A 12251-nucleotide genomic window follows, 5' to 3' on the forward strand; every position below is an offset into this window, starting at 1 on the left:
AGCCGCATCCTCTTTTCATAATGACGCCCCCTCCTCATGTTGATTGACAGGGCCAGCGGCGCTCGTCCTCTGACTGGCCCTGTCTGCGCTCAAGATTTCTCGCCTGCGCCGTACCGGTCTTCAGTCGGCGCAGGCGCACTGAGAGGAGGACGCTCGCTCTGCCGCTCCATCCTCAATGCGCCTGCGCCGATGACGTCACATCTACACCTGGCGCAGGCACACTGAGGAAGGAGTGGCCGAGCGAGTGTCCTCCTATCAATGCGCCTGTGCCGACTGAAGACCGGTACGGCGAAGCCGTGAGATTTAAAACGCAGACAGGGCCAGCCAGCGGACGAGCACGTTCGCTGGCCCTGTCAATCAACATGAGGAGGGGGCGTCATTATGAAAGGCGGATGCGGCTGCTACCAGCAAGTAACCGCCCTACTTGCTGGTAGAGAGGTAATTTACATATTATAAAAGTCCGTTTTTTGAAGAAACTACAGAACGAAAATCAGTAAGAGCATTATATAGTATAAGGAATAAGGAATTTAAGTAGCCAAAAAATTTAAGTAGCCAAAAAAAATAATGACTTTAGTCGGGTGACAGAAGCCCTTTAAAGTCTGAATGGGGGGCTTATTTACATTGGGGCTCTGATCTGAGGTCTCAATCACATTGGGGGTCTGAGCTGAGGTCTGAATGGAATGTCTTATTCACATTGGGGATCTGATCTGAGGTCTGAATGGAGGGTCTTACTAAAATTGGGGGTCTGGGCTGAGGTCTGATCTGAGGTCTAATGAAAAAAAAAAATTCTTCTTTTCCTCCTCTAAAACTAAGGCCCATCTTATGGGCAGGCGCGTCTTATATGGCGAAAAGTTATAACTGGTAACCCCAAAATTAGCATTTCTCATAATGGTAATAATAATCACAATGAACATGAGCTCAGCCAAAAGCTCTAGCAAACATTTCAATATACAAGCGATTCACCCCAAGTTAACACAAAAAAGGTCATGACAAAAGCTAAAAAGGGGTGGGGGGGGGGGGGGGAAGGGGCAAAAAAACCATCAATCCGGATGATGAGGTAAGGCAGAAGGACATTTATACCCCTCAGCTCTATCCCTGTAGCCAATAAGATTCCATCGCTCGGGCCTCAGAACCTTACCGGATAACTGAGACCCCCAATCAAAAGAACGTTGCCACCCTGGGCTAATGCAAAGACTCACTTTTGGTGGGAATAATTCCCGACAAAAATAGAAAGGAATCCACAGTAGGGATGACCATAATCCCTTGTGGATCCCTCCTTAAAGTCCGGGATCCTTGTGTCATTCAGTCCTATAGGGAGTGTGCTGACAATGAATCGGGCTGGTTCCGGTCCACGCAGACAATGGCCTAGTAAGTGCTGCTCTGATCGGAATGCATAATCCTAAACATACGACCGAAGATTAGACTTCAGCTGTCCTTTGTAGAGCGGAGACGCAGATCAGAAGTCCACGAAAGCACTATAAAGCATTTCCCTGGGCTTCCCATACATGCCCATTCAAGTCAATGGGTACGCATCCACAAACGGAGTGCACGCGGCCGATGCCCGTAAATTGCGTACCGCTAGTTGGAGCGCTTATGCTCGTGGGCATGAGCCCTAAATCTCAGTGCCTAAGGAAACATACAGCTGTCGACCTTGCATACATGAACTGTATATTAGAGGACTTCTAACGACCAGATTCATCCATCTATATAATCCAGATATATTCTAAGGCCTCCTGCACACAAACGTTTTTTTTCCCGTTTATCTTCCGTTGTTTGCGTTCCGAATACGGTCCGCAATTCATTTCAATGGATCAGCAAAAAAAAAACGGAAGGTACTCCGTATGCCTTCCGTTTCCGTATTTCCGTTACGTTCAAAGATAGAACATGTCCTATTTTTGTCCACATAACGGACAAGGATAGTACTGTTCTATCAGGGGCCAGCTGTTCCGTTCCGCAAAAAACTTATTTTTTGTGGATCCGTTTTTTGCCGACTGCAAAATACTGAAAAAGCCATACGGTCATGTGAAGGAGGCCTAAGGATGATGATGCTTCTCCTTTCTCTGCAGCCCCTGCTGATTGTACTACTCCACATAATGCTTCACTGCAGCAATCCTGGCAATCTACAGCGCCACCTGCTGGACAAGGTCTGGAATTACCGCCAATTATAAAACAGAGCTGTGCACTGACACGTGAGTCACGAGACAGGACCCTGTCAGCCACTACCTCCATGACCTCGGGTCGTGCTCCTGCGCTCTGCTACATCTACTCTGTATGGCCGCTGTAAGTAATGAGGTGATCAGGCGGTGGGTGGCAGTGTGTGTGAGGGCACTGGGCTTCCTGTTTGTCCCCGGCCGCTTTGTTGCTTCCTGCCTGGGTCACGGGGTGAGCTGTAGGTTGGCAGTGAAGCAGTCTACCCCCTGTATATACAGTGACATGCCACTGCTGCTGACATTGCATGGGCTGTGAGTGGGCAGGGGATGATGAGGATGATAAGCATAATAGGGGGTCCACCTAGAACAGGGTTAGCAACCCCTGGCACTGCAGCTGTTGTGAAACTACAACTCCTATCATGCATATTTGCTCTGCACTTCTCAGAACTCCCATAGAAATGAATGGAGCATGCTGGGAATTGTAGTTTTGCACCAGCTGGAGTATTGAAGGTTGCAGACCCCCAACTTACAACAACCTCCTAATGCCCCCTCCCCTACCAATGCTGAGGGTTTGGGTCCTGTAACTCCTGGTGATGATCACTACAGTCCAGGGTAAGGCCTCGTTCACATTTCTGTTTTTCACGAAATGCGTACAGCACACGTACCAATTGATTGAAATGTGCCTGTTCACACTACTTTGATCCGTGATGCGGACCAAGCACGCCCATTGAAGTCTGAGGGTCTGTGAAAATCGCTGACACAACACGGATGGCATCCATGTTGTGTCCATTTTTCACTGAAGACTTATAGGAGATTCTTTGGAAATTAATTTTCAGCTGAGCAACTTCCGTGAATTACGGATGACACACGAATGGTAAAAATGGACACACGGACCGACCATGGATCCGTCACGGACAAAACACGTACGCTTTTTTATTTTTATTTTAACGGACATGACACGGACACAGAAATGTGAACAAGGCCTAAGGGGAAGGCTGCACAACGATGTGTGACACATGACCGCAAGTTATGTGACACAAAAAGTTACATGGCGACATTCCATGTAATGTATTTCAATGGTGTTGCAATGTGACATTACAGCCCCCAAAAATCTAACTTGGAAAGGGTCAAATCCGCAGCTAAAACCGAAAACGTAATTGACATGCTGCGGATTGGGAAATCTGCAATGCAGGTCAGTTTACACGCAGAAAATATCGGCAAAGGGTAGATGAGATTTGTGTAATTTCATACACTTTGCTGGTACTGTAAATACGCTGCATTATTTCCACAAGGGAATCCGCGTGGAAAAAACACACACAAGGGCGGGTTCACATTGGCGTTATAACGGAATTTTAGGATGGAAAGCAAAACGACAGGACTATTTTTACTGTCATTTATAACGGAAACAAACGGAACCATTACTTCTGCCCCATAAACATGTATTAGGACGGAGTAAAACGGAATGCCTCTTAAAGGGGTTGTCCGGGTTAAGAGCTGAACCCGGACATACCATGATATCACCCAGGCAGCCCCCCTGAAGTTAGCATTGGAGCATCTTATGCTCCGATGCGCTCCCTTGCCCTGCGCTAGATCGCGCAGGGCAAGGGCTCTCTTGTTTACAATAGCACACTGCCGGGCGGAAGCTTCTGCCCGGCAGTGTGTTCAGTGACGTCATCGGCTCTGATGGGCGTGCTTCAGAGCTGCTCTAGCTGTTTTACTGCCTAGGGCAGCACTAAAGCCCGCCCATCAGTGCCGGTGAACTCCGAAAAATGCCTTTTCCCTGCGCGATTTAGCGCAGGGCAAAGGAGCGCATCGGAGAATCAACTGCTCCGATGCTCAAGTCATGGCTGCCGGGGTGAAAATGGGGATCTGTCCGATCTCAGCTCTGAACCCAGACAACCCCTTTTAAAGACTTTCATTTTGCTTTCCGTCCTAAAATTCCGTTATAACGGAATTCCCTAACGCCAATGCGAACCTGCTCTAATCCGCAATATATGCAGTTGGCCTTAGGGTTTAGGTACAAGGGGTGGGATTAAAAATTTTAACAGGTTCCCTACTCAACGGTGGACACAGCATCACGACTAGAGATCAGTGAGTCTCATATTTTGCAATTCATTTGCGATTCGTTTACTGGTATAAAGCAGAATCGCGTTATGGATTCCGTTACCAAGGACCATAACGCAATTCTATGACGGAATGCATAACGAAATGTCTTTAGAGGCATTCCGTTATTCATTTTGTCATAATAGAAATCTATGGGCTGCAAAATGGATCCGTCCTGTTTCTGTTATGCAGGAGAGGACTCCCCTGATAACAGAAATGGGGCAGATCCGTTTTGCAGCCCATAGACTTCTATTATGCCGAAATGAATAACGGAATGCCTCTAAAGACATTTCGTTATGCATTCCGTCATAGAATTGGGTTATGCCTGGGTGCAGAGCAACATATGTGGCGCAATAGCAAGATGCGGTAAAGTTTACACAAAAATGTCTTCAAGTTGCTGTCGCGCGAATAATTTAGAGCTGTGACTTTGCTGCAAAAGCACAGCCAGATCACGGTGAGCGGTGTGTCACTTGGAACTTACATGAAAGTCAATGGAGTAAAAGTTGCGCTCGACCTGCGATATGTGGCACAAAATCCAAAATGTCTTGATTTATAGCGACTGTTATGTCGCGTATCGCATTGTGACACCTTTGACAAACATAAAATACAATACATGAAATGACTTTCTTGTAGCCGAATGCTAAGAGACGGTCTAATAAAAGGGGTCCCATGTGCCCGCCTCTAGTACCCATAAGCGCTGATTTGACATGAAAGTACTTATCAGAATACGTTTCTAATATGTTACCTGGTTTATTCCATGTGCATTGGAGAGGAATGGCTTTTCCTATAGATCTACAGCACACTTTATTTGCTAACCATACTGATATCTGATGTGTGTTGTAAGTATGTGCAATGTTCTGTGGGTCCATAGTGTACGTGTTTGCGCCTTGATTTTTTTTATATTGAATTTCGGTTACAGTGCTCCTCATGGAGTTACCATACAATCAGGGCTGGCCTTGGGTTGAATGGTTCCCTGTGTAGTCCTTTATATCAGTGTTCCTCAACACCAGTCCTCAGGCCCCACCTGCTGGTCATGATTTGAGAAGATCCCACAGAATGAATTCCTGTGGTAAGTCCTGATGCATTGACACTAATAATATCATCTTCTCAATGCGAAGGAAATCCTGAGAACATGACCAGAAGGTGGGCCCTGAGGGCTGGAGTTGAAGAACACTGCTTTATTTTGATGTCCCTCCATGTGGTGCACCATATACATTAATACATTCTCATCCATCATAGAATAAACATCCGGTTCCGCACGGAAATAATCCCGTCATAAGGTTCCCACGGAAGTTTACTGTTAGCCAAAATCCAGAGCGGGTCCAAAACACAGAAGAAGTGCACTGTTGTTCTCTGTTCCTTACCTGGTTGTGGCTAACAAATATGACTGGATACTGACCGGAATAAGACATAAGGCTGTCTTCACATTATCTATCTTCCCCCTATGTTTGGCATATCCCTTGGAGCCCACACTTGAGTCCCTGTATGTCTATACAGTACAGTGTCAGGGTCTTCCTTTGAAGATATATCCCTGAGGAAGGTTTAAAGGCTCTGTACACCTTTTGATGGCAATTTTTTTTATTATTATTGCATTGTATTACCGGTAATTTTGAGCTAAAAATTATTTTTTTCAGTCGGTCTTTATTAAAAATTTGGAACCCCTTTCTCTGTGCAGCCTTGAGTTTCTCTAGTAGCAGGATCTGAATTATCCCTCTGTTCCATCAGGCAGCTCAGCTGACGGCTCCTTATCTATAATTGCTGACATTATAAACACTAATTATAGCTCAGTTCTTATCTTTAGGGCTTATATGAGTGTTTATGACCTTTTTTAGTAATTTAGAAATAAGATTTATTAAATGATCGGGACAAAGTGACAGTAAAAAGTACATTCACAGAGCTAGAAAAGAATGGTCGATATTTTAAAGGGAACCTGTCATCTCCAAAAACCATCCCAAGCCGCCAGCAGTACCCGACAGTAGCCAGCAGCATGTTTCCGACTATCGTTTTCTTCCTGAAGGCAGATGAAGCAAAAGCTCAGAAAACGTTCTTTTATCCCCTGCCCGCGTGATTTTCTAGTTATGCTTGAAGTCAAGGTAACCGCGCCCCCTTCCCTGCCCCTTCGCTGTGACTGAAGCCGGCAGTTCGGCAAAGGCAGCCGAACTCTCGTGCATAAGCGCTGTCAGTCGCAGGGAAGGGGGCGCAGTTATCATGACTTGAAGGAAGGGGGCGCGGTTACCTTGACTTCAAGCATGACTAGAAAATAAAGATCAATAAAAAAAAATATGATTTTTAACCCAAAATGAGTAAAATGCAATAAAAAAAAAATGGCCCCAAAGATGTATGTGTAGCCTTTAAACTTGATGTGAACACTGCCAGAGAGTGGCAGCTACAGTTGCGGTTTTATTGATTGGGGTGTGCTACTGCCTTTACGTGGTTGTTGTGCACTAAGTGTGGGATCAGAAATTCAAGTTCTGGGTCTGGCCCCGTAGCAAATCTTAGTATGGGCCACTGAGTGGGATTTTTGCTGAATTTACAAATTTTTTAAAGGTCATTCTTTCACCCCTATTTTGCAACTTTTTGAAGACAGATAAATTCCCTTCCTCCCTAATTTCTCAATGTATTTACACCTGACAGCTGGCATAAATACATTGATGTATTCCCCCCCCCCCCCCCCCCCCCCCCCAACGGCTCTGGGGCTGATGTTTCCATACGGTACATAATAAAACTGGCAGCCTGTAGCCACTGCTAGGGGGAGCTCCATGCATAAGTGTTTATACAGTTACCATTGAACTCAACGGAAGCTGTAAACATTTTTGCACTGAGCCTTCCCTAGTGGCAGCTGCAGGAAAATGCAATGGATTTGTATCTGGAAGCAGAAGAAATTCACTACTGGGCACCCATGGTAAGTATGCGTTTGCTGTGGGTGCCCAGGTCATCAGGGTTTCTTGCTAACACCCCCTTCAGTAGCGATAAGGTCACTAGACCCTGTCCCACCTTGGAGGTGGTGGCTGGCTGTCGCATCCTGGTTGAGAGTGAGTGGAGAGGTGGCCAAGCGTCTATCTGCCTTTACTTCTGTGGGAGTCTGCCAAGCTGCGCATGGGGGAGAGCCCTGTCGTTCATGCTAGGCTGATTAGAGAGCACCCAGCGGACACCTTCCCCGGGTCTCTTTTTTTTTAACGTTTTCTTTGAAATGACACAGCCGTCAGTGTAATGAGGGAGACTGTCAGTATTTCATGTTGCCTGCAGTTAGGACAGCATAAGGCCTCATGCACACGACAGTTGTTTTTCTCGGCCTCCATTCTGTTTTTTTTTTTTGCGGATAGGATGGGGACCCATTCATTTCAATTGGTCAGCAAAAAAATGCTGATAGCTCATCCGTTTGTTCCGCGTCCGTTGTCTGTGTTTCCCTTCAGCAAAAAAAATAGTGCATGTCGTACTTTTTTCACATTTGTGGACAAGGATAGGAATTTATTACAAGGGATCTGTGAAAAAAAACGGATCCTCCCAAAAAAACGGATGCCGCATCTGTTTTTTTTTTGGCGGATGCAACAACTGTCGTGTGCATGAGGCCTAAATCTGCTGACTGTTTAGTTTGCTCTAGTGCTGCTTGTCTCCTCAACCCACAGAATTTACCTCAGCAATGTTAAGAGATTTTTCTTCTTCCCTTCTCATCATTTGCATGATGTGGGTGTTATGGTTCTGCTGGGTTACACTTCTTCATGTTATAGCAGTGCTGAAGATTTTTATTTAGCGGGAGCAGTGCTGTGGTAACCAGCTTTGTTCACTATATAATAGGCAGAGCTGTGTAGTGTCCGTGCCGAAGCTACTCTGAAACAGCTGATTGGTGGGGGTGCGGTGTGTTTGACCCCCACTGACCCGATATTGGTGGCCTATCTACATATTGACGTGCACGATTTTGCGAGTTATGCAGTAGAAAGAAGCCTGTGCATATGGCCCTTTTACTACAATAGTGTGTGTGTCCTCTGTCGTTTTACTTCACATTTTTGTATATTTCAACAGCCTAAAATATTTGAGTTTCACTTCTCCAACCCACATAAAAGCTGATGTGTGGTGGAACGTGCTGGGACAGATGACCTTTGTTATACGTAGCTGGGCTTCTCAGCTACTAATGGACTGACCAACTTCCCTGCTCTGCGCCCACACAGCAGTTCCTGTGTTGGTTGTGTGTATTAAGCTATTTGTGCCAGAGACGTGGTCTTCCTTTTTCCATCGCAGTTGTCTCAGGTGACTATAATTTTTATATATATACAGTACAGACAAAAAGTTTGGACACACCTTCTCATTCAAAAGAGTTTTCTTTATTTTCATGACCTTCATTTCTTAAAGTAATGATGGCCACTCGTTTTTCTTTACTTAGCTGCTTTTTTCTTGCCATAATACAAATTCTAAGTAAAGAAAAACGAGTGGCCATCATTACTTTGAGAGATGAAGGTCAGTCAGTCAGCCGAAAAATTGGGAAAACTTTGAAAGTAAGGGCTATTTGACCATGAAGGAGAGTGATGGGGTGCTGCACCAGATGACCTGCCCTCCACAGTCACCGGACCTGAACCCAATTGAGATGGTTTGGGGTGAGCTGGACCGCAGAGTGAAGGCAAAAGGGCCAACAAGTGCTAAGCATCTCTGGGAACTCCTTTAAGACTGTTGGAAGACCATTTCAGGGGACTACCTCTTGAAGCTCATCAAGAGAATGCCAAGAGTGTGCAAAGCAGTAATCAAAGCAAAAGGTGGCTACTTTGAAGAACCTAGAATATGACATATTTTCAGTTGTTTCACACTTGTTTGTTATGTATATAATTCCACATGTGTTAATTCATAGTTTTGATGCCTTCATAGTCATGAAAATGAAGAAAACTCTTTGAATGAGAAGGTGTGTCCAAACTTTTAGTCTGTACTGTACGTATGCAATGAATGGCAGCACCAACCTTTAGATTTGAAGATTGGGTGCAAGCTCCAGTAGGAAAAGCGTCCCAGGATAATAAAAAAAATAAATAGAGCAGCACTCCAGTATGGTGAAAAAATAAAACTATTTATTCACCCAGTAGTGACGCGACGTTTCAGCTCTAACTTGAAGCCTTTCTCAAGCGTGAGAAAGGCTTCATGTTGGAGCCGAAACGTCGCGTCACTACTGGGTGAATAAATAGTTTTATTTTTTCACCATACTGGAGTGCTGCTCTATTTTTTTTCATATATATTGATAAAAGGGGGAGAATGATCAAACTGGTGTAAAGGAAAACTGGCTTAGTTGCCCATAGCAACCAATCAGAATCCTCTTTTCATTTTCCAAAGGAGCTCTGAAAAATGAAAGGTGGAATCTGATTGGTTGTTAGGGGCAAATAAGCCAGTTTTGATAAATCTGCCCCAAATCACTGATAGGAGATGCTTTTGAAATTAATTTTCAGCCTAGCAGTGTCTGTGGAATACAGATGACACATGGAGGGCAAAAAACAGATGCATGGACCAAACACTGATCCTTCACGGATGAAACACGGAGGCATTTTTTTACGGACGTCAAACAGACACAGAAATGTGCCTAATGACCTGTTTCAGGTACAGGAAATCCGCAACAAAACTTTATTTGCGTTCTCTTCTGCTGCGGAAACACATACGCTACCATGGGGTATGTCTTTATGGTGCGGATTTAGTTGTAAAGACACCCTAAGGCCTCGTTCATATTTCCGTGTCCATTTTGACGTCTGAAAAAATGCCTGTGTTTAATCTGTGAAGATGTCCATGAAGGATCCATGTTTGGTCCATGTCGTTTTTTTTTTGTCCTCATTGTGTCATCTGTATTCCACAGACAGTGTTCAGCTGAAAATTTATTTCAAAAGCATCTCCTATCAGTGGTCAGAGAAAAACAGACCATCCGTGTTGTCTGTGTTTTTTCACGGACCAAAGTAGTGGATCTCTCCGTGATTTATTATTTTTTCACAGTAAAAAAAATGATTTGTGAACAGACATATTAAAATCAATGGGTACGTGTGCTGCCGCGGAAAATGCGGATAGCCCACGGCAGTGAAGCACGGAAATGTGAACGAGGCCTAAGGATGCCTTCACACACTGCAGATTTTGTTGCAGAAATTTTTACAACTGAATCAGTTCACCAGTCACCTGATCGGGGTTGGTTTGGCAGTAAGTACATAGATTTCTGCAAACCTCATTCAGATGAATGGAACAGATTTTCAGTCGCAGAAATTTCTGCAAAATTAATCTGCCACATGTGAAGTAACCCTGAGGGTATGTTCACATGGTTAAGATCTGCAACTTAGGCCTCATGCACACGACCGTTGTTGTGTTCCGTGTCCTTTGTTCCGTTTTCCGTGATTTTCTGCGGACCCATTGACTTTCAATGGGTCTGTTAAAAACTCTGATAATGCACCGTTTGTCATCCACGTTCGTGATCCGTGTTTCCAGTCCGTCAAAAAAATATGACCTGTCCTATTTTTTTCGCGGACCCATTCAAGTCAATGGGTCTGTGAAAAAACACAGAGGCACACAAGATTGTCCTCCGCGTCCGTGATCCGTGTCAGTTTTTTCCTATCATTTGCAAGGCAAACTTGACTTAGATTTTTTTTTTTCACTTTTCATGTCTGGTGATCCTCCAAAAATCAAGGAAGACACACGGAAACGGATCACGGAACAACGGAACCCCGTTTTGCGGACCGTGAAAAAATACTCTCGTGTGCATGAGGCCTAAGGGTCCATTCACACGTCCGTAGTGCATTGAAATACACCCAGCTGGCACCCCATAGAACTGCCATTCTTGTCCGCATCCATTCCTGCCCCATAGAGAATGAATTGGTCCGCACCCGTTCCGCAATTTGCCTAAAGGGCCCATTCATACAACCATATGGCCATGGTGCTGGTATTGCAAACCGCCAATTGCAGTTTATTGCATAGAAAATAGTCTTAAACTAAACCAGCAAGGAAGTTGGCTTTGTTTAAACCATGCCGCATGGCCGGTAGCACCAAATGCCAAAGTTATGTAGAGTCCTGTCGCATCCGCTGCCAGCACATGGGGATTAAGACCGGAGTATAAATCATTGTTCTTAATAAATGAGCCCCCAATTGTACATGAGATTTATCTAATCTCGTACACTTTTTTTTTGGTGCTGTATGAGGCTACTTTCCCACTAGCATTTTCAATTCCGCTATTGAGATCCGTCAAAGGATTTCAATAGTGGAAGTAAACGCTTCAGTTTTTGTCCCCATTTATTGTCAATGGGGACAAAACTGAACGAAACGGAATGCACCAAAATGCATTCCGTTCCTTTTGGTTCTGTCCGCAATGTGGTGCGGAGCAAGACTGATCCATCCTGACACACAATGTAAATCATGAGGGACGGATCCGTTTTCTGACACGATAGAAAACTGATCCGTCCCCCATTGACTTTCAATGGTGTTCATGACAGATCCGTCATGGCTATATAAGACATAATAGAATCGGATCCGTTCATGATGGATGCATGCGGTTGTATTATTGCAACGGAAGCGTTTTTGCAGATCCATGACGGATCCACAAAAAACGCTAGTGTGAAAGTAGCCTTAGGACCCTTTCACACGAGCGAGTTTTCCGCGCGGGTGCAATGCGTGATGTGAGCGCAGGGGAGCACCCAGGAATTTTGTCTAGGGGGGGGGGGGGTCCGAAAGGCAAAAAAATGTGGCATGTGTAGTGCGCTGTGCTAATGAAATTTTTCAAAGCCCCCTTTATATTTAAAAATGCAGGAAGGGGTGTAGTGTGTTGCGCTGATTCTTTTACTTGGCGATTCTAAAAGCCCTGTAGGAAAACAACAATGCGGCGCGCGAATTTTTTTCTTGGTCCCGCCCATTATTAAAAGCCCCTCCTACATATAATAGGCCACTCCCAACAAACACTGTACAGCTGACATTCTATAGTTGCGGCCTGTCTCTACACATCATACGGAGAGGGGAGGCCTGTCCTGGCTGCACTGCCTGCTTCACATTATACAATAGACAGCA

At 44.9% G+C, this 12251-nt stretch overlaps 1 protein-coding gene across 2 annotated transcripts in view; it reads left to right on the forward strand.

Moving 5' to 3' along the window:
- The first annotated feature begins 2159 nt into the window (after nt 1–2159).
- Nucleotides 2160–12251, forward strand: part of CPVL (carboxypeptidase vitellogenic like) — a 120534-nt gene continuing 110442 nt past the window's right edge. Inside the window, exon 1 of one of the 2 annotated variants that reach the window (XM_040433569.1) lies at nt 2160–2280. In XM_040433569.1, coding sequence (XP_040289503.1) covers nt 2272–2280 — 9 coding nt within the window. In that variant the 5' untranslated portion in view covers nt 2160–2271. Of the gene's footprint in view, nt 2281–8397; nt 8499–12251 lie in introns of those variants that run through there. The other variant, XM_040433571.1, reaches the window with a different exon arrangement.

The sequence above is a fragment of the Bufo bufo genome, chromosome 5 (assembly GCF_905171765.1).
Source record: "Bufo bufo chromosome 5, aBufBuf1.1, whole genome shotgun sequence".
Lineage (NCBI taxonomy): Eukaryota > Metazoa > Chordata > Amphibia > Anura > Bufonidae > Bufo > Bufo bufo.